At 33.3% G+C, this 23,904-nt stretch overlaps 1 protein-coding gene across 2 annotated transcripts in view; it reads right to left on the bottom strand.

Moving 5' to 3' along the window:
- Positions 1-1,240: 1,240 nt before the first annotated feature.
- LOC106069556 (synaptojanin-1-like) overlaps positions 1,241-23,904 on the bottom strand; it is a 32,766-nt gene continuing 10,102 nt past the window's right edge. Inside the window, exons 14-28 of one of the 2 annotated variants that reach the window (XM_056044237.1) lie at positions 22,177-22,317; positions 21,086-21,278; positions 18,525-18,545; positions 15,881-16,039; positions 14,855-15,008; positions 14,661-14,739; positions 13,109-13,312; positions 12,326-12,404; positions 11,565-11,736; positions 10,436-10,528; positions 10,002-10,183; positions 8,861-8,984; positions 8,181-8,281; positions 6,970-7,138; positions 1,241-6,267 (exon numbers count right to left, since the gene is read on the bottom strand). In XM_056044237.1, the coding sequence (XP_055900212.1) occupies positions 5,333-6,267; positions 6,970-7,138; positions 8,181-8,281; positions 8,861-8,984; positions 10,002-10,183; positions 10,436-10,528; positions 11,565-11,736; positions 12,326-12,404; positions 13,109-13,312; positions 14,661-14,739; positions 14,855-15,008; positions 15,881-16,039; positions 18,525-18,545; positions 21,086-21,278; positions 22,177-22,317 (2,806 nt within the window). In that variant the 3' untranslated portion in view covers positions 1,241-5,332. The remainder of the gene's footprint in view (positions 6,268-6,969; positions 7,139-8,180; positions 8,282-8,860; positions 8,985-10,001; positions 10,184-10,435; positions 10,529-11,564; positions 11,737-12,325; positions 12,405-13,108; positions 13,313-14,660; positions 14,740-14,854; positions 15,009-15,880; positions 16,040-18,524; positions 18,546-21,085; positions 21,279-22,176; positions 22,318-23,904) is intronic. The other variant, XM_056044238.1, reaches the window with a different exon arrangement.

Genomic DNA, 23,904 nt, shown 5'->3' with positions numbered 1-23,904 from the left:
ATGGGAAAAAAGAATGGAACTCTCATCTCTACGCCAGTTTTATAACACTTTGAGAAGACGTTCACCAGCGTGGACAGACATACCCTCTGAAGACTACTGAGGCACTATGGAGGGCCTGAAAAAAAAAACACGGACTTTGCAGATGACCTGACTCTTCTTTCTCACACACAACAGTAAGTGCACCGTTTATGAAAGCTTGTAAACAAACACATTTGTATGTATATAAAATACCTTAGTTTTGTAAAACCATTGGCTAATTAAATAATATGGCAGTAAAATAATGTACCCAATTGTGGTATTATATAGTTATCTTCCAGGCCCTTAATACACCAAGAAAGATTCTTATTGCTTGTCAGAGGGTACTTGCCAAATCATCATGACATTCCTAAAGCTGCAGACTTGCCAAATCATCATACAATTCCTTAAGCTGCAGACTTGCCAAATCATCATGACATTCCTTAAGCTGCAGACTTGCCAAATCATCATGACATTCCTTAAGCTGCAGACTTGCCAAATCATCATGACATTCCTAAAGCTGCAGACTTGCCAAATTATCATACAATTCCTTAAGCTGCAGACTGGCCAAATCATCATACAATTCCTTAAGCTGCAGACTTGCCAAATCATCATACGATTCCTTAAGCTGCAGACTTGCCAAATCATCATACAATTCCTTAAGCTGCAGACTTGCCAAATTATCATACAATTCCTTAAGCTGCAGACTTGCCAAATCATCATACAATTCCTAAAGCTGCAGACTTGCCAAATCATCATACAATTCCTAAAGCTGCAGACTTGCCAAATCATCATACAATTCCTTAAGCTGCAGACTGGCCAAATCATCATACAATTCCTAAAGCTGCAGACTTGCCAAATCATCATGACATTCCTAAAGCTGCAGACTTGCCAAATCATCATACAATTCCTTAAGCTGCAGACTGGCCAAATCATCATACAATTCCTTAAGCTGCAGACTTGCCAAATCATCATACAATTCCTTAAGCTGCAGACTGGCCAAATCATCATGACATTCCTTAAGCTGCAGACTTGCCAAATCATCATGACATTCCTCAATGAACACTGCTAAGAAGACTGCAATGAATTTTATTTCCCTTCAATTATTTATGATCCAGGCAGTGCCAGACTGACATCATTTTTCAAAATAATATTAAAACAAAGAAAGAAACTAGCTAACCAGATAGTAGAGGGAATGAAGAAAAACAAACAAAACACTTGACAGTTTCCTTTCAACAATTAACCATTAATTATTTTATTGTTCAATATTCTATGTCATTAATAGCCTTGTAAACATCCATTAACTATTTTTTAAACTACACTGCTTCAAATGACAACAATAACGAGTCCAATCATTATCATAACAGCCAGAGTTATAGAACTTCATTACACTGACATTGATGCTAGATCTACTTGACATCAAACTAGAAACAGTTCATTAACATAAACATTACATTTTTGTCAGTATGTTTCCATTCAAAAATTTAAAAAAAAAAAAAAAGAGACAGTTGTAATGTTTTATAGCAGTTTCCAAACTAAGGGTCATTGCTAATTGTATAAGGGCAGTGTCAAATTTATGGGTCACAGGTATCAAGCTTACAAAGTTTTTGTCTTTGGTTGTCTCTAAATTTTTAGCAGAAAGATTATACTGGCAAAATAAAAGATTATGTAAAGTTGATCCCTTTGTTTACAGTAATATTAAGTTTCCGGTGTATAAGAATATGAAAATTATATTTTATTTCTGTGGCATTTTACATCTTGAGACTAAAGAGGCCACAATCAATCTGATGTGCTTGCTAGCATGTCAACAATTTATACAGTTATTTCATTTTTACTAAGATAGTCAGATTTAGTAAGTTAAACATAAAAAAAAAACACAACTCTCATGAGCACTCATCAAGCATTGTTTAAACTCTTCTCTCTCATCTGACACTGTACACCAACTCTTGAAAAAAAAAAACACAACTCTCGCGAGCATTCATCAAGCATTGTTTAAACTATTCTCTCTGATCTGACCCTGTACACCAACTCTTGAAAAAAAAAAAAACAAGGGGGGGGGGGGGGGGGGATAAAACATGGTGCTCAGAAATTTTGCAAAACTTTTTCTTCTTAACCTCAAGAATACTGAAAAAAAAAAAACCCCACTACAAAATGATAAGGGGAGAAGAGATTGTGAGTTATTAGCATTTTCTAAAAGCAAAACCAATAATCTAAAATATAAAAAAAAAACCTTAGACAAGATAGTGTTTCGGTATTTCTTAAATTGAAAAAGTTTGGTTTTCTTATTTATATTATTGTAATGTTTATAAAAAAACATTAAATTCTACCATATTATTCAATGACAACTAATATGCAGAAAAATATTCTATTGTACCTTAAGAAGGTTATTAAAAACATAGAACAATAAATGGAATGAATGACGGCAGAAACAGTTTGAGGAAATGTTTAAATAAAAAAAACAACTTAGTATAAAAACATAGAAGGATCTTTCTTTTTGTAAGAAGTGGTCAGGAGATGTACATCTTTATTGGATGTATTAATAAAGTGAATTACAAGTGCAAGAAAGATGTTTATCTTTATGTAATTTGTTCATAATTTTGGAAAATAAAATAATAAAAAATTGGCAGGATGCTTATTTTTTTTTTACAGTGAAGTAATGCATTAAACCTGGTTATTATTGCCTTTTTTATTGCAACCTAAATCTCCAAATTGTGAAAACTGTACCAAATAGAATTGATCCTTAGAGTAGCATTATCAATTACCAACCATATTTACTTGCTTCACATAGAAGTTGTACAAAGAATTGTAGAATTATAAAAAAAAAAGCTCCCAACCATAAAGAGAACCCAGGATTCAAATTTTCTACATCACATTCCAAGATAAATTACTAGGTTAAAAGAAACAACAGCATGATCATGATGGATACAAAAAGTTTAGTACATTAAATATTTGTTCATATATTCCATAGGTGTTAGCTACCCTCCAATCTGGATACAGAAATATATAACAGGATAACAGTTAACCAATGAAGCATTAAGACTATAAAGAATTACAGGGTAAGCATCCCAGTAAACAAATTTAATACCACTATACACATACACATAAGATTGATCAAATTATAACATTCCTGTATCACATAATGATCAATGATTTCATCACAGTTTGACAAGAAAAAAAATTATAACATCAATAGAAACATTACAATAAACAAATATGAAGAGAAAAAAAGCTTTGGAAAGAAAAAACAATATTTTCTATCTAAATATGCTTAGCACAATCCATGTGATTTGCAATAAAAAAAAAAGAATCATTAAACTCATCACATTAACATTCAAAACTTAACTACTGAAGTAAGTGCTGATGATGGCAATAGTTGTACAAGCCCAAAATTATGAGTTATTTGGGATGAAAGTGTAGCTATTTAGACTAGCATTATTTAACCTCTTCATTAAAAAATTTTGAGCTAAATAGTCAAGTTTTCATTTGTTACTGATATAACAGAAGTATGCAATTTATATACTGATGCAGATGGAGTCTGACTAGTCATTTAAAACTAACAGTTCTAGTACAAGGGAAATAAAATGTAATAAGGTTAAAAATTGACAGGAATATTTAAATGGATATGTAGATTAAGATACTAATTTGGCTACACAGTATTCAATTCATGTAATAATAATTGAGTAAAACAAATATATTATTGCAACAGCAGAAATAAAAAAAAATAAATAGAATAGTGAAAATGTTATATTTACAGTATAATGTTCAAGCAGGTACATGGGCATTATCAGAGCCCTTAGAGTATTACTATTTCATAAGCATTATACAACAAAAGAGAACAAAATATATAAGACTATTCATGGAATTATGGCAAATTGTTTATGTCCATTGTCATATAAGACCAAAATGCTGGGCTAAAGTGGAGCTTTTAGATTTCTGTCTAGCCCTATCAAATATCGATATTTCAATTATATTGTTTATTAACTCTTTTGTGTGCCTGCAATAAAAATGTCAAAAAGGAATAGATGCATTGAAAATATTCATGATTTTTTAAATGATAAATGTTTCACATTTCATAAAATGAACAAAGCTAACTGATGCCCTGTATAAAATGATGACACAGACAGCTGCATATTTAGTAATCTAAAGAACATAACCAAAACCACAGACAATGAGTTAAGTTTGTTGAATGATATAATAGATCTAGACCAACAACAATAAATCTGTGCGGTTAATACAATTTTTATCAATTGTTTTTGTTTAGCACTATTTCATGCTTTTAGCTTTCTCATTACCCTAAGATCCTATCACTTATCTGAACCAGACTGGACAATGGTGGGAGGGAAGAAAGAAAGGATGGATTTTGCCGTAGTTGGTTTTTAAATGCATTGCCAGTGAAAAAAAAAAAGGGGAACGACCTGAATTCAAATGCATGGCCAATGCCTCCTTAGGCAGATGTGCTAACCACTCTAATGAGATACTTATGACTAGAGAAGATTGTATAGTTATATAATGTTGTTTCAGTTTAGAGCAGCGACCTATATTCAGCTTATACCACCATTTCTGGCAAGTACAATTTCTTTCCATTGTTCAAGATACCAAACAAAATAATTAATTACTAATAGATAATTAACTAATTGTTTTTTCTTTAAACTTATTCTATTATTGGCATTTATAAGAAATAATTGTGCAAAGTTTCAGCGTTATCTGAGATTGAATGTCAGAGAAATAACACATACACATTTTTTACCAAACTGACAAAGACAGACAGAGTGAGTTGATATAAGCTTTGTAAGAAAAATAAAAAAACAATTGAGAGACAATCTGACTTTAAAAATAACATTGGCAGATTCATTTTTATTATATTGTTCAGTATTATGTCAACCTAGTCACTGGTGATAAATTCACTATACCAACACTGAAATTTCACTGCATTTTGAGTAATACTTGAACCATTAAAACAATTATATATTCAATATAATGATTAAAAAAAAAACAATTTTTGATGAAGTAAAAGGAAAGACCATTTAATGACACTTGTCTACCTCAGAGTCCATTAGAAACCATTTAGAGAAATCTACTGAACATTTCAACACTATTTCAAATCTTACAGTTTGATATAACATCTATTTCATACTCTTTAATATTTCATATATGTTTCACATTTTCAAAAATCACATTAACAATCTAAATGTGTAATTAAAAAAAAAACAATAGAAAGTGATACCTTTCAAATGATATTACACTTAACCCACAATTAGGTTAGTACTATAGAACTAGATGACTAGTTGGTTTTATTATAAGCAAATTAATAATATTATCATACTGGTCTCTTAGGTACTGGAGGTGGCACAACAGTGGACCTATTGGGCACTGGTGGAGGAACACCAGGGATGTCTCGTGGTGGAGGAGGTGGTACCCCTTCTGGAATGGAGAGTTGGGGTTTGAATGACACAGTCAGAGTGGAGGGGAGTGGGGGTGGACTCATGTTAGGGGCCTGGAAGTCACTCTCTGGAGAAAAAGCTGAGAAGGGTGTTGCCCAGTTGGCCATGCTAGGCTGACCACTACTATGTACATGCCTTGTATCAAAGGGATCATATTCATTTTTAGAAAAAGCATTTTCAAAAGCATTGTCAATGGGATTAGCTTGAGTGATTCGATTCACCCTGCTTGTGTCAAATGGATCATTCAAATCAGTACCAACAGGGCTAGGTCGAGGAGCTATTCGTGCGTATGTGGTGTCAAATGGATCTGGCTCAGAGGTGTCTCCTTCAATCAGGCTATTGTCTCTGTCAAGGAGGTGAGTATTCCCGTCAGATATGTCATGCATTGGAGAGTTTTTACTACTGTGAGTAGGAGAGACCTTGTCCAACTGCCTAGTTGGACGAGCTGGGGGTACAGGATTAGTGTTGGATGTAGAGGTGGGTCTTGCTGGAGGAGGAGGGGCTGGCCGAGCTGACGCTGGAGGTGGGGGCAGGACCATTACACTGCCTGGCCGTTTTGCTGGGGATGGTGGAGTTTCGCTGGGTGAAGCATCACTTGTACAAGCCATGCTCTGCACTTCTCGCCGAGGGGCAGGTCTAGGCTTAGCCAAAGGAGCTGATCCCCCTGCTGCCTCCACTGGTGCATCTCGATCAAGGCTTTGTTTCCTGGGAAGTGCTTGAGGAGGTGCTAATTCAGATGCTGCAGATTCACCAATATCTTGAGATGTTTTACTCCTAGCAACAGATTTTGGAGCACCCAGTTGATTCCATCCTTTAAAAAAAATTAATACTAATTGTGAACAGAAATAGATTTTACAATGCGTGAATAACTACCAATAAGCTTGATTTAAATTTAATTAAAATTTTTTTCAAAGTTTATCCAATGTGAATTTTTTTTTTATTGCTTCTTTATTCCTCAAAAAAATCTAAAATAAAGTTTGAGTATGCTAAAGACAACCCATTTTTTTTTACTTATATAAATGTCTTGACTGTCTGCAGCAGTGTGACATAACTAAGAACAAGGAGGCCATGACACAGGGCAGAAAATGTTATCCACTACATAATGAGATGACAGATGTTCAGCTCCACTGGATTAAATTTTTTTCGCAGTAATAAGTTTGTCAGAAAATCATGACCTCCAAACCAAAAAACTCTGGGCACCATCCCCCTGCAGTATATATTGATTTTTTAATATAATCATTTATTATTCTTTATTCTTCATATATTAAATTTTTGACCCTGTTCAAGGTTGGTGTTAAAGACAAGATAATGTTCTACTTTACGGCTGTATTCAAGATTTCAGTAAAATTAATAATATTTTGAGCTGGTTTCAAAATCGTAACTATTCCATTTTTGACAGCTACTGTTTGAAAAATCTACTATATTGCCTCTGCATCTAGCCCTAAAGTTTATGCAATGGGTTGTACAACAACTTAAAACAAATAAACAAATTTAAGTGAATGTAAAATTTTACCTGAACTGAGGTTAGTCTCAGACTTGGATGGAACCAGAGCAGCAGGAAGGCATGTATCATCCTGATCCATGTTGTTGACAAGTAATTTCTGTATGAGAGCTTGGGCTTCTTCTATACTTGATGCATGACCATGATGAGTTACATTGGTTGGAAACCCAATCTGGGCAATCTAAAACAAAATACAAGTCAACAAACAAGTCAAGAGATTTGAGGTTGAAACTGTATTTAAGTACGGTACACTTCACTGGCTTCCTTTAAATGCAGGAATCTACACTTAAGTCATCATCATAAAACAAATAGGAGGTGCAGTGATAAGCGGTAAAGCGCTTGGCTTCTGATGCAGGGTCCGGATTCAAATCCTGGTGAAGACTGGGATTTTTTTATTTCAGGTCCACCCAGCTCTATTGGGTACCTGACATTAATTGGGGAAAAGTAAAGGCGGTTGCTCATTGTGCTGGCCACATGACACCCTCATAACCCGTAGGCCAAAGCAACAGATCTGCATCATCTGCCCTATAGGCCACAAGGACTGAAAGGGGAACTTTACTTTTTTTTTCTTTATGTAATAAAGAAATGCAATGGAAACTTAATGAACTGATCGATCACTCCATTTGTGCCTTAGAGAGCCCTACCCTCCATGGACTAAATGGGTCTTGTTGTGCAACACTTCACCCTCAAAAGTTAGGTTTGCTGGCTTTTTCAAATCATGGACAAAAGGTTTGGAACTCACTCCCCATTATGTTTAGACAAACAACATGCTTCAATACATTCAAGAAGAACATTCTACCCACAAATTTTTTTTTTTCGATTAGGTTGTCATTTGAACTCTCATGTTTATGTCTGTTTTGTTAAGATAGCGCCCTGAGCCTACTTTATGATTGTTAACAGTGCTATAGAAATTAAATCATTATTAGTTTATCTATGTTGAGAACAATTAATGAAGCATGTGTCAAGTGAAAAATACTTTAAAAAAGTATACATGGGTATTAGAACGGGTGATCTAAGTAACTCTTAGAAAAAAAAATCTGAGGTTTTTACTAGAACTTCAGCACTTAAATGTAACCACTTCCAAAAAAAAACAACAACTGAAAATGGAGGATGTTTTCAGCCAATAATTTTAATTTATAAAGAATTACAGATAGGTAATACAATAAAAAGTGTATATAATATTTAATGTAAAACCAAATCCTATTCAAGAAAAAGACTGTTACCTTGTTGGCAGGTTTTTTGAGCTTGGATTTATCTATGGGTGCAGGTCGTAAAATTTGTCTGGTTTTAGGTTGTTGACTAGCTATTTGTCTATCATAAGTTCCTGTAAAATAAAATCAATTTCCCTCTTTATTGAATGCATTATAAAATACCTACCATGCAAACATCTGCCTAGGTAAACCATATTTCATACAATGTATATGCAAGAAAACACGCTTTTACTTCATCCCTTAGAAGAACAAAGACAGCAAAAGGATTTTTGTTACAACAAAACATACAAGGAGCATGGTGGCTAAGTTGCTTGGTTTTTTAACTGTGTGGGTGTGTGTGTTGGGGGGGTCTCAGGTTCAAATCTCAGTGAAGACTGGTATTTTGAATTTTGTGATTCTAGGGTACCTTTGAGTTCACCCTACTCTAATGGGTACCTGACTTTAGTTGAGGAAAGTAAAGGCGGTTGGTAATTGTGCTGGCCACATGACACCCTCGTTAACCATCAGCCACAGAAACAGGTTATCTTTACATTATTTGCTCTAATTTATATATAAATGTATAATTGTTTGTTGTTTATATAATTGTTATTTTATGTATATAATGTGTATGTATATAATTTTTAAAACATTTGCACTGTCCTTTTGCTTTTCTTGGATGCTGAGTTATGCTGACAAGAAATAAATATACTTACCTGATACCATAGGCTGGGATGACCCAGACTGTGTAGCTACTGGACGAGGTGGTCCACCTGGTGGTCTCTGGGGAGGGGGAGGCTTAGCAGGTGGGGCGCTTGGTCGAGCAGGTGGCTGTTTTGGCTAGCATAATAAATAAAGATAATAAGATTTAGATTTGGATCGGTCATGTAATTAAATTTGTAATAGATCTAGACCAACAACAATAAATCTGTACAATTAGAAATATTTTTACCAATTGCTTTAGTTTAGCACTATTTCATGCTTTTAGCTTTCTCAATACTGCTATAACTTGTCTAGATCAGTTGGGAAAATACAGGTTACTTGAATGATAGTCTAGTAGTACTTTATAATATACTATAATATTGTTGAGGACAAAATAATTTGTGTAGAAGTCCTATCTTTGTTCATTTAATTTTAATATACCCCCCCCCCCCCCCCAAAAGTGGCAACAGAAGCAGGTGAACTTTACATTCTAGGTCTCATAGACATTTTTTTTTTTTTTTTTTTTTACATGTACTGATATACTAAAATGTTTTTAAAATCGTTATGCTATTAAATAATATTAAATAATGTTATTGATTTCTCAATTATAGTTTATAGGAGAAATAAAATATTATTGTACATTCTAGTGCTGCTATTATATGTATATATTATTGTGAAGATCATTTTCAGTTTTCAAATGACATCATTGACATTTGTTTCTCTATTTGTTGCTCTTGAAAAGTCTATATTGCTGCTAAGTGACTGTGTGCAGATCTGCAAGTACATAATCTTTATTAACCTAAGTAAAGTACAGTTCCCCTTTCAGACGTTGCAATCTATAGGGCAGATGGTGTTAAGGTCATCTGTTTCTTTGGCCAGCTAGCAGGGTAAATAATATAGGAATGGAATTTTGCTTTGATAATGTCTCTCAATAAATGAAACACTTTGTTGATCTATAATCTTAAAACTAGTAGGAATTAGTTGAACATAGGCTTTAATCCTTTCTAGTTTTATAAGACTAATATATAATTAATTATTTATGTTTAAAAAAAAACAAAACTTTTTTATTCCTAGGAAAAGAAAGAGTTTGGCAGAAGTCACAATCATTAGCATAAGAAAATAATATATTAAGAAAAAACAAAATATAGAACTAACTTCTGGTAAAGGTGAGGCCCTGAGAGGCTGGACAACTTCCTGGGTCACCATTTGACCTGAAGACCAGCTGTTGGATGAGCTGTTAGGACTGGGAGATGGCATGGCTGGTCTGACAGGCCTTGGAGGATTGGTAGGTGGACCACCAGGTATATCTCCCTGAGGAACTGCAGGACTTCTTTTCCCTTAATATTACAATGCAGTATATTTAGCAAAATATTTTATACAATTGAATTAAAGAAATCAAATGTCTACATTTATTTGAAGACTTATTTAATTTTGGATTTACAGAGTTTATAGATCAACTAAATTTGAGTTTGTTTGTATTTTTGCATGTTTTGACTATTATTTAAAAAAAAATATATATGGACTATTCAAAGCAAAAAAGACCAAAAAAAAAAGTAAAATTTGTAAAAATATACAAAAAATAATTTTACCTGTTGGAGTACTGGATGAAGATGATGATGGTGGTGTTGAGGTCAAACCCTGCAAAGCATTTTCAACTTCTGCATCTTCTGATTCATCATCATCTGTTGGAGAGAATGTTGAATGATGTATTATTTATTCAAGGACATTATAAAGGAAAAAGGACTCAAAATAGTGATTGTTTTACAATCTATAGAGTGAAAGAGTGAAGGTTCACTGTAGGAATGTAAATTATGTTTATAGTTGAGAATAGGGTAAATTTTGTGGGGGAAGAGTGAGAAATAAGGGATTTCCCATGATTATTTAGGTATATAGGAGAAATTAAACAGCTGGTCACTTGAGGTACTCGAAGCATTAACAAAAAGCTTCTTCTCCAGACTTAATATTATTGTAAGAGCATTAGTGACAGTCTGACCAACCCATTATGTTATTATATGTTGACTGACAGCCTTCAGTGACCAGTGATTCATACATGTAGACCAGTGTTGACATGCTGACCAATTGGAATGGGTGTTAATTAACATGATTTATGAGGATGTCTGGTTATTATGATTTGAATAAGTTATGTGTTATGAACATGTAGATCTAGATCTAAATAAAGACTTGTAGTTAATAAAATAATTTAGTTGTATGAAAGTGTAGAGTGGACAAATTATTGATAAAAAAAAAGTAAAGGTACTCATTGAAAACTCCGCCAAGAGACAACATTTGAGAAGCATCTTGTCCGTCCCAAGGCTGGGAAAAGGTGGAGGATTGCTAGCCTCACCCTTTAAAAAATACAATCCTACAAAAACTACAACAGCAGAGGTGTTGTGCTGTTGCTGCCCTATGCTCCACTAATCAAAAGGACTATGAAAGGTTGACAGTTTACAGGGGTTTGGTGTGGTCAGCATAACAACTAACCACCTATATACCCCCAAAATACCCATTAGAGTTGGCTTTCTAAAAATCATGAAGTTCAAATAGCTGTCACCATGGGCGATTCAATCTTGAGACCTTCAGTTCAGAAGCCAAGTGTTTTACCACTTCACACTAATAATTTTTATGAAATTAAAATCAGTGAATTTGTTTTTTTGTTTTTGTGTAATTTAATAATATTGCTACTTTAGAACTAAAATCATGGATTAGAAAGCTTTTTACCTTCACCAATATCAAACTCCATGGAGGGTACACTGAAGTCATCTCCTAACAATGTGTTGGTGAACTGATTATACAAAGCTCCTGTATTGCTAGAACACAAGTTCAATTCCTTTTCTATTTCAGCTTTCCAGTCTGTAGTTTTAAGAGAGACTCTGATCTTCACACCAGCAAACTGAGGAAAAAAATATATAAAGATCACAAGTTCTTAACTTTTGCTAGATTAATCATTTATAAAACTCATATGATTAGCACCTGCAGTATGTTATAATAAGTGAACTTATGGCCAAAGAAGACGGTTCCAAATTGATTATCTGGAAACTAAATATAGAACTAATGTAGCATTGTTTGGTCTCTTATTTTTCACCCCTTCCTCTCACATATCTGAATAACTTCATTGACTCATACTACTTTAAATGTCAAACTTTTAAACTCTAAAGCAAATTGCATTCACAAGTTTATACTGTCTCTCTTGCATCAACTACAGTCAAATCTGATTTATTGGACCACATTGTGATTTGATTGCTTTCGTCATAATAACTGACTTGTCCAATTTACCAGATATAATTGTATAGGATTGGTTTTGGTTCTTAAGAATTCGACCGGATAAGTGGCTAGTCTGATTAACTGGTGGTCCAATTTACCAGATGTAATTGAATAGGATAAGTGGCTTGTCTGATTAATAAATGGTTGTTCAATGAATTGGATTTGATGATACATGAATTGCAAAGACCCAAACATAAATCAATCAAGAGAAAACTTACTTCTTGTTGATCAAACTGCAGTGCCTCTAATGCATATACTCCTTGCTGGTACAGTATCCACATATCCATACCAACAAACCTGTTATTGATATTGAAAGTATTTTAAATTTGGAAGTATTTGAAAACAAATTTGTATAAATACTACAAAAGTGCAAAACAGTAACCTAAAAATAGAGGCTGAACCCAAAATAAAAAGCTCCCCTTTCAGACCATGCAGTCTATATGGCAGGTTATGTTAAGGTTCTTTGGTGAATGATTAATGAGCAGGGTGTCATGTGGCCAGAACAAAGACTAACTGCCTTTACTTTCCCCAACTTAAGTCAGGTACCCAATAGAGTTGGGTGGACTCAAAGGTGCCCTAAAACTCCTGAAGCTCAAAATCCCAGTCTTCACCAAGATTCGAACCTAGGATCCTATGTTTGGAAGCCAAGCACTTATCCACTCAGCCACCAGGCTCCAAATCCATTTAGTTATTCAATTTGTTTTTTCAGGACTGTTATAGAGAGAAAGAGGTCAGTGTGTTGGTCATAAAACACTGTTCAGACACACAGATAAATACTGAGCTTGCTCTTTTGATGTACAAGTGTCTTATGTTTTAACATTATTTCCAGTACACCACAATACATATATACTTAACTAGTCATAAAACATTCTATTTTATTACAAAAGTTTAAACTAATATTTTTATTAAAAATATCCTACCCACATATTCAAACATTTTTAATAGTAAAAAAAAAGATTTAGTTGACAGATTATAACATTTAAAGTAAATGGGGATGTTACCTGACTATAACAATATCACCAACTTCGTTGAACTTTTCAACAACAGCATTGACCACCTCGTCCGAGAGCTCCTGGCCATTCAGAGTTGAGATAATTACTGTACCATCAGGAGGGCCCTGCTCCTCCACAACTTTGTTCAGCACCGCATTCTTTTTATCCTCTTCCACAAACACAGTGTCCACATCAAACACAGCAACCACTGGTCTGTAACAGTTGAGACAAAACTATGTTCACTAACAGCCACATCTAGCAACCAATTGTGTGTAACATTTGACAAAACTTTATAACCATATCTAGCAACCACTGGTCTGTACAGTTTATAAAATTATATAACCATATCTAGACACCACTGGTCTGTAACAGTGAACAAAACTATATAACAATATCTAGAAACCACTGGTTTGTAACAGTGAACAAAACTATGTTGACAAAAAAAACAACAGCTACAATGGGTTTGAGATAGTCTTAATTACATAACCCATCCGCTATTTTTACAGCAGACAAGAAATGGATTGGTTTCATTACAAATTGTTTACAGCTCATATGCAGGATTGATTGAATGTAAATGTATCTCCTTGATTTGTTTTGCTATTTCATACATTTTTCTCATTCTGTAAATGCTAGTTTAAATTTTAATTCTACTGTAAAATGCTAAAAAACAAACAAACAAACAAAGAACAAAATATAATGTATTTCATCCAATATTTGTTTTTGAAAATTACTTTGTGATAGTAAAATGTCTTTTTATTAATGTTAACTTAAAAAAAAAAAAAATACCACTAAGATTAGTCAAATAGGGTTCACAAAGCTGAACTTCAAGAAATGTCTTTTAAAATCTCTATACATTGATGAGGAGTCAAAAAGATTGATCACATCAACCAAAATGTTAGTCTACAATGCCTGTGTAGTGAGCACTCTTCTTTATGGTAGTGAGAGCTGGTCAACATGCATGCATTAAGAGCATAGATTGAACAGTTTTCACATGCACTGCCTACTCCACAGCTCGCTGGAGCGATCAAGTCTCCAATCAGAAAGTTTTGAAATTGGCAAATTTGCAGATTTTATACTCTTTTGACACAAAAAGACTACCTCAGGACTACACACTTCCATGAAATTATGTGGGAAGAAATTGTCCAAGATCGGACAGCATAGAGACAGACTGTGCATGCTATTATGACCCTAACTTACAGCAAGGGTGCCCTAGACAAGAGGAAGAAGGCTACCCTATCAGATAGATCTATAACAGAAGCATGAACTGTGGACACGTTTGGTGCTCAAGAATCGTCTAGTTTAGTCACATCAGCTTCTGTCCAGACTCAAAAAAAGACAAAGCCAGTAATTTATCTGGGAACATCCACTGTCTTTTGAGACCAAAGGAGCCATTTAAACTCATTAGATGTAAGATTATAGGCCTAATAAATATTTTGCCTTTCAATGCAGTATGTATTTTTATTCCTCCTTTTGAATGCTATATTGCTGCCTAATATAACAACCTAGCAGATAAGTATCCCAAAAAAATGGAAAAATAGAATTATAAAGGAAAAAAAATTACCTGTGGTCAGAAGTTCTCAGTTCAGCTCTAGTATACAATAACAGTCGTACCTGTGCAAGGGTCAAGTCAATTTCTTCATCTAATTGGTATGAAGAAAGAAGTACAACACTGATCAATCCAGAGTTGCTGGATAAAAGTTTAAACTATTGATTTGAGATATATAATAATCATCTAAAAGTATGAATACAACTGACTTTCAGGATTCTTGACAGTTTTGACTTTCCATAGCACCCTGTCAGTCCATGCTGGCGTGCGCCCCTTCTCACTAGTATCATAGTCATCACTAAATGTGTCATATTTATAGGTGGGGGCAAAGTCCAAGCTCCCTTCATTAAATCCATGGAAGCACTAAAAAAAAAAAAAAAAAAGCAAATGATTTTCTTGACTAAAAAAATACAATTAAACTTCTCCCCATTTCATGATAATTTGAAGAAAAAACACCACCACACCCACAACTGCATACCTAATACATTGAATTTATTTTGAACAGAATATGTTTGGAGGTGCAGTGGCAGAGAGGTAAAGCCCTTGGCTTCAGAACGGGGGGTCCCAGGTCAGAATCCTGGTGAAGGCTGGGATTTTTACTATCTTAAAGGCACATCTGATTCCACCCAGCTCTAATTGGTGCCTGACATTAGTTAGAGAAAAGTAAAGACGGTTGCTCATTGTTCTGGCCACATGACATCCTCCTTAACTGTGGGACACAGAAACAGATGACCTTTACATCATCTGCCCCATAGATCAGAAGGTCTGAAAGGGGAAATTTACTTTTTAACTTTTTTATAGAAAATTTGTGTTGAAAAGCATATTTCCCTAAAAGCAAGTACTCAAGGTGGGTGTTGAGATGTTATATAAAATAAATGAATTGTGTCTGTATGAATGAGTTTATGTGTGAATGCACAAAGAAAGTAGTATTAACTCGATATAAGCGAATAAATGGGGAGGCAAGAATTGTACCTGCTTAGGAAAGATAGCCCGGATATTAAACAAAACTCCTTATGTATCATAGCATCTAACAGTGTAAATAGATTATAAACAGGAAAATTGCATTGATTATGCAACCATCTCCTCAAATAATAATAGTTGACTAAAAGATCTAATAAAATAAAAAAGATGAATGATTAAAAAAAAAGGCACATATAAAAACATATATTTTGTTTCTTTTAATACTGTAGTAGACAGCATAAGATAAAATGCCAGCATTGAATCACACAGCTTACATTATTTATAGATCTTTGGATATTAAGCTGGTCCATGCCCTGCAGTGCACCCCAGTTCTGACTTGCCACCAGAGACTTCACCTCCTCGTTGCTTAGGTCAATGCGATAATTGAAGTCGCCACACCAAAACACACAGTCGTGGCTCAGTATTGTCCTACCCTAAAACAGTTGAATAAAAAGAAAAAAAAGTAAGTCAAAGGAATGGCAAGGGCCTAAAGATAAGTCTGAATCTCTTCAATCTTGAGCTGATACATGCACTTTAAAACAAAAATGGTTTAAGTATCTAAAATTTAAATAGAAGATATATTTTGTCTGCAGAAATGAAATGACCAGTGATAAAGCTTCATGCTTTGAAACTGCTTTAAACTTTTTTAAAAACTTAAAAGAAAAAAGAAAAAGAGTCAAAACTACACAAAATTAACTTTGTTCAAATCAAACAATGAAGACTGAAACAAATATTTAAACTGAAATTTAAACTCAAATAAAAAAATGAATTACTTAAGAAAAATTAAATCGAAAAAAAAAAAAAAAAGCGGGGTTAAAAACAAAAAAAATGATGGAACCTAAGAATAAATTCAGTTTAAAACATAAAATAAACTAGCATTGACTATTACTGATTCTTAGTTCTCTGGCTCCTCTATTTCTTTTGGATTTTTATGAAAGTTTATTTTTCATATAAAAAATACAAGCATTACAAAAACATTGTAGAATTTAGAAATGCTGTTTCCCCCTTCCTTTCCTCTTACTTGTATATATTGCTTTTCTTCTAATCAAAATATAAAACTGTAACAACATTCTTCTTTTTTTGTTTTTCAATACAAAATATAAATGAATACCTTTTGTTTAATCTACCATCTATTCATCTGGAAGCTAAGTTTTTTCATTGTAAATGTTTTTTCCCATTCATAGACACCTAACTCCAATGAAGTTTAAACCTCCCTCTCCAATGGTCTTGTCAAGATGGTATGATTTACATCCACAATATGTTACTCAAAAGTTCACATCTATGGGATATAATGAGGCAGGCACATGGATTTCACCTTTAACATGAAGGATTGCTGGCTGGGACATTTGAATGATAAATTGGTTTGATTGATTGCTTGGTTTAGAATATTACAAAATTTAAAAATGCTTGAATAGTGGAAGTAGATGATTTTATAAGAGACCATTGGACAATGCAACATAAGCAGCATAAAGGTCTAAGAAAAAAATATTTAATAGTCCACTTACATTAATAGATACAAAGCAAAAGATAGTTTTTGAACTTTATAAAACTATATAATCAAATGCACAGCCCAAACTTCCTAAAAGGTCACTAACGGATATTTACATATGAAGCAAATATCACTAGTTTTGATTTTTCTGCCAAAATTCTAAATGATTGACTGTCATATTTTCACTAAAAGAAAATGAAACTAATAAAAAGCTCAAGCCAGAAGTTCCTGAAATTGCATTTGACTGCTACAGTAAATCTTTTCTAAATCAAGCCAATGTAATTTTGTATGTAGCCATCATAAAACCATTTGATTGTCATTCAATCTATTGATCTATTTGTGATATTCACGAATATACACAACAGGAAAACCATTGTTATATATGCTAACAAACAGATAATTTGTCCTCCTGGTTAGGGACATGGGTATTGGAAGGTAGGACGTCTCCTTCTCCTGTATTTATTCATTGAGAAAATACATTATGGGTTAAATTAATAAAACAAAAATGTAGTTATTTATGTTAATAATAATGGAAAGAAAAATGAGTTTGATGAAGTGCTAGAAACAATGAATATGTGATCGCAGAAATCAACATGACCATTGGTCATAAGTAACATGTAGAGATTATATTAAGTGCTCATAAGGCTTAGAGATTATAACAAGTGTCACTTAACGCTTTGATAATATAAAAAGTGTTATGCAAGGCTTAGAGAATATAACAAGTGTCAGGAAAGGCTTAGAGATTACAACAAGTGTCATGTAAGGCTTAGAGAATATAACAAGTGTCATGTAAGGCTTAGAGAATATAACAAGTGTCAGGTACGGCTTTGAGAATAAAGTGTCATGTATGGCTTTGAGAATATAACAAGTGTCATGTAAGGCTAAGAGAATTTAGATAAAGCTACAGCATTAGATTGTACTTAAACACATAAGAATGACTGGATTAAAACAGGCTCATATAGTGGAATCTTTCACCAAGTGCTTTAAAAAAAATCCCGCAGTAAATTGCAATCTATACTAAGTGCATGAAATGTCAAGAAAATAATTAGCTCTCTAGAAATCATGTTAGTAAAATCTATAGATAAAGTTAAATTTAAGAAAAAAAAATAAAGCTCTATTTCACATTTGGTGATGCACACCTAAGGAGCCTGTCACCAACTTAAATCTAGAAGGATAAAAAACGGTACCGGTATAATCTATAATATATAAAAACATCAAATAAGCTCAATGATTGTTAAATAATATTGTGTGGATAGCCAAACACATCATATAAGCTCAGTGAATGTTATAGTATACTGTGTGGGTCACTTTCTGCTGAAATAACGTTAAATTAATAAAGCACCTAAATGAAAAGGCATAGGCAATTAATATAATGCAAGGGAAAGAATGCTAGAGTTCTAATCAAGATTAACCTTCCTTCTCTCCCTTACCTTTTTTGGGTAGTCCATAAACTAGGTTAAAAACAAACACATAAAAAAACAATTAACTGCTGTAACAATTTTTTTCAATTAGACTCAATTTTACAACTTTTGTTCTTTTGTCTTGAAGCATGCAATGTTTTTCATTTTCTTTTTTTTTTCTTAAATAATTTTCAGAGAAACTAGTGTACATGTAAATCAGTAAAAGTTAGGCTAGTTATGACATGATGACCTATAAAGTGGTTTTCAGTTCTAAAAATCTAATCTAATCTATAACAAAATGAACCAATGTTAAAAAAAAAAAATTGAAGTTTATTTTTGAGGTCTAATTAATGTATGTGAAATAAAAAAAACAACATTTAGCTCACTTTTGAAAGTTTACCCAAAACAACTGAGAACTATTTTGAGATGTAGATGCTTTACAAAGAAACTTTGCCACCCTGGAGGACCTACTCTTAAAGAGTCAGTGCAAAAATTATATTTTCCTCACATTAATGAAATCTAAACAACCTTCAAAAACAAAGACACTTGACTAATTCTCATGGTGCTGACTTCCACATCACTTAGCAGGTCATCATCATCAGGTCAAAAATTTATTACATTTTGCAACTTATTTTAAACTTTGACCTGAATATCATCTTAATTTCTCTCAACCTGACAGAACTAGTAAGTATTATTGGTAATCAATACTTTCGTCTGATGCCTTCAAACTTGAAACTTAACATTCTAAAAGCGCTGCATTATTATTTTTTTTTTTGAACTTTTAAGAAAAAAACAACAACTAAACTAACACAAAATTGCAATACATATGTAGACCAATTAGATTAACTATGGAGCCTAAGAGTTATAACATTTAATTAAGAACCATGCTTTTGTTCATACGTATGTAACTGATTCCATCACTTTAGCTCACAGTTTTCTAGTCAAGTTTAGTGTATCTCTCAGGCAATTAGTAAATAAGTGTTTCCAATGAATATCCACAATCCCATGCAGACAAACACAAATGTTTATTTCAACATGCATGCACCAGCTGGATAGTGCAAAGATGAACTACAACTATTTCTCACAGATCAGTAAAGAATATAGAGATAAACTCTAACCCTCAACTCTTTATATTTGATCAGAATGAACAGAAAACATTTCTAAATCTCCCTTGGAAATTTAGAGGAAAAATATTTCCCAGACAATGAGCTATGTGAGAAGCCTTTGAAATATTTGCAGACCAAAAAATATTCTTGGTATCTAAGAGAAAATTTTTATTTTTGATGAAAGTCTTACTAAGTACGAATATTTCAACAAATTTTTCATTTAGAAAGAAATCTTTTTTTTTCAAAACTATTCAAATAAAAACAAATATGTGTCAAATATGTGTCTGGGTGCTTCCCTCCCTAGCATTATCTACAAGTTATTTTGTTATTTTAATACTTGAAATGTTAATTTGTTCATTCAAAATAAAAATAGTACCATATCATTAACATTTAACATATTGATCTCAAGTTTATGTGCCAATATGATTAACCAACAAACACCAACATGCTAAAACACACAATATTGATTCTTGTAATGCAACATATTATTGTTTTTTTTATCCACATTAGAGGATACTCATTAAAATACATGTTAAGGGTGACTTTTGAAAAAGAAATGGTGCACCTCCCCACCTCAAAAAGTAAAGGAGTTAGACCAGTGAATTTTTAAATGACTCAATTTTACTTAACGGACCTTAATTTTACTTAACGGACCTTCACACTTATTTCTATTAGTGTGACTGGGGCTGAAAATAACTTTCTAAGAATAGGAAGTGGAGGCACGGTTATAAAAAAAAACACTTCAGTTTAAAAAAAAAAGCTAGTCCTGTAGTTTAAACTTGTTGAGAGAATTCAGGAAGAGAAATGACATTCAAGTAAGATGAAACATGCTTATGGGCTAAAGGTTTAAAATACCCACACGGCAAAGTTCCTGCAAAAATTCAAAAAATAAATCTGTTGTAAGTTATTAGTTTGATGCAGACTTGAAAAAATGGCACCAGAAATAATTTTTCAACCAATGACAAAAATTCGAATTTTCAAAGATAATTTTATTTCAGAGCTCAACATCAAAACCCTATATCTTATTTGCTTTAATAATTTCAATTATGATTATAAGATATGCAAGAGAGTTTTTTTTTAAAAAAGGAAAAAAGATTTATAACTGACCAGTATAAAAATGTCTGGTTTTTTATAATTCAGATTAAAAACTATTAATCAAGTAAGATTTACTAGAAAAAGAAAACTAAAACAAATGAGCTTGAAGAACTTTTTAAAAAGATGCTATGTGATAGTTAACCCATTAGTGTTTACTAATGAATTTGACTTTCACCAATCAAGTCCAAAAAAAAAAAAGAAAAAAAGAATGAGATTACTTTGTTTCTTTTAAATACAAAAGGCATAAAAAAAATTGAACAAATGTATACTTTAAACAACTTTATTAACAAGACTATGCTTGATGTTTAATAAGTTAAGTTTAATAAATAAGTTAAACCAAACAATTATAAAGACCCATAGTAAATCTGATCGTCTTGTGAGAAACCTTACCATCGGGAATGACATCTTTCGTGTTATTTCTGTGTAGTCGGCATTGCGCTCATTCACTTGTGACTGGCCAGCAGCCAAGTGCGCACAGACGAAGCACAGAGAGGTGCTGTTCAGGAGGAACCTTACAGCCACGCCACCTTTATTGCCAGCAGCACCACCCAGGCCTGTCTTGACTTTCTCTACAGCCACATCCCTGAAATGCAATAAGAGCGAATGAATAATTAAATAAATAAAAATTGTGAAGTGCAAAATTATTTGTAACTTATTTGAAGTCTTGGATAATAGGACATAATGTTACTACATTATTGAACTTAAGCTAAAGCTGTATCAAAGAGTCAAATTGATAGAAGTATTCATGAATTATAATTTGCAACTCAATGACAATATGGCATATTATTATCTGTAATGTAATAAAAAATAAAAGTTCATAAAATAGCCAAGTTAACATAGCAATCATATTGAAATTTGAATGTATAATAAAAATAGTTGCAACTGAAAACTGTCACAAGTCTTGAATCACCATTACAAAAAAAAAAGACATCACCTAAGAATTTAATAATAAGGTACTTTCTTCAATTGTAAAATGTTTGTTGTAAAATGTTTTACATATTTCGGATGTTCCTTCAGAGTTGAAGATAGTTTACTACCTAGTCCAAACCTCCCGCAGGACAACGGGGGATGGGAGCGGGCAGGGTTTGAACCCTCGACTGTCGATAAATCCGAACGACTGTCCAGCGCGCAAACCGCACGACCAGGATGAGTGCAGTATTTCACCATAAAACAACCCTGTTGTGACATGCATATTTTGCAGAATCTAATCAAGGCAAAGCAGCTGTCCACTTTTTTCCTTTTTGTCTTCTGCGCCCATAGTCAGCAAGGGCTCTCCCTTGGATCTCTAATGCCTGTTCGATCCTCCTGAGAGCTCTCATTAAGAAGCCATTTGCTGCCAGCTACTTTCCACTATGCAAGTAAGGGCAAAATAGCCCTTGATTTGATTTTTAATGTGCTTCTGGGGGGGGGGGGAAGGGTATCTAAGAATTTAATGTCAATAAATATAAATTAAAAGACCAAATAAATATAAAATGGTTTACCTGATAAATGGTGCTAGGTGAGGCCGAACAAATACGTAGAGAACTACACCAACCAGCTGGATGCTGGTGACTATCACATACTTATGGTCCCTGGATATGGTCTTGATAACTTCCTTCTGCCACTCTCTAGCATTCGTGGTACTGCAGAAATGTAAGCAGACTATAGTATGCTAGCAGCTACTGAACTAAGACTTTAGTTGATTAGAAAAATGATGACCTTAATATACAGCTTTGAAATACTTTTTTATAAAGATGACCTAAATATACAGCTTTAAAATACTTATTTATAAAGATGACCTAAATATCAGGGTTTCTGCACCAAAGTCAATATGAAATTCCAGGACTTTTCCAGGAGAAATTTTAAAAATATTATATAACAATAGTCAAAGTTGATGTAATTTAGGTTTAATAATTAAATTAAATGACCATACTCATGGGTATACATTGCTGTCATCACTGTCCAGAGTTTAGAAAATTCAGTGTTCACAAGCTGGCTAAAAAAAGTATCCAGTCTATCAGAGGTGACACTGAAGAACTGGGAGGCAGCAGAACTTGTGGTTAAAATGGAATTGTTCCATTGTGTAAATTCAGATTTAATGCTATCACAGTCATCTGCACTGATATGGACAAACAGAACCAAGATGCTCAAAGTGTCATATAAATCATTTAAGGAGCAATCAAAATCATGCTAAGGGTATTTGGGCTTCTGACATTTTAACCTCTGGAGAATAGCATTCTTCAATGGAGATTTTTCAGCGAGTTTGAGAACTGTTGACAGCAGAAACTTTCTACTTTCCATCTAGAAATTTAAAACATCACTAGTGCTGGCTTTAGTATTAATTTAGAAGATTTTTGGTGTCTGTCAAATCTACAATAACCAGTGCTGCAACAGAAGTACATTCTTTGAAAACAGCTGGTGTCATAAATCTTTGCTTAAATGACTGACGCATTATTAAGAAGTCTTGGGCCATAAAGCATTAAAGGGCAACCAACAATAGTGCATCTGATTAATACTTTTTTTTAGAAAAGCTTGCAAAACCTTTGCAAATGAGATGAAGCTTTCAATTTTGGCTAACAGCCTTTGAGGTGCTCAAAGGACTTTGTGTTGATTACCTTCTTAGCAGTAATTTGTTGGATTACTGGCTTAGCTGTCGGTGTAGGACAAGTGACAGTCACTGTGACTGTGGCACCCTGTTGACAAATACGGCAGCCATCTGATTTAACAGACTCTAGCTTGTGCTATCGGATTTCAGATGCGATTTAAGTGCTGCTTCACCCATGTTTGAAATGATAATTTTTTTTTTTATAATGACTAATTAAAGGTTTAGTGTCACTGACGGACCATTTCTAAAGCCAAGATTTGTAGATCTAGAAATCTAGTTAGATTCTAGATCAAGATCTACATCTTTTTCAAGCCAAAGTCTGGCACAGTGCATTAACGATGTTTATGATGTCTCGTATCTAGGCATTTTAATACAAAATGGAAAAGGTTATAGAATAGTGAATAGATCTAGAATCTAGATCTAATTCTAGTATTCAAGAACAGTCCAATGATCAAACAATCAAGTCTTAACTAGTTTAGATATCTGATTCTTTCTAGTCTAGGTTAGATTGAACACAGTGCCACACACAATAACAATAAGAAACTAAGATTACATCTAGAATCTATCTTTAGATCTAGATTTAGGACACAGACCTAGGTCACTAGACTAGATCTATTTATTAAAT

This window comes from Biomphalaria glabrata, chromosome 10 (genome assembly GCF_947242115.1).
Source record: "Biomphalaria glabrata chromosome 10, xgBioGlab47.1, whole genome shotgun sequence".
Taxonomy (NCBI): Eukaryota; Metazoa; Mollusca; class Gastropoda; family Planorbidae; genus Biomphalaria; species Biomphalaria glabrata.
This window is presented reverse-complemented; position numbering and strand designations above follow the sequence as displayed.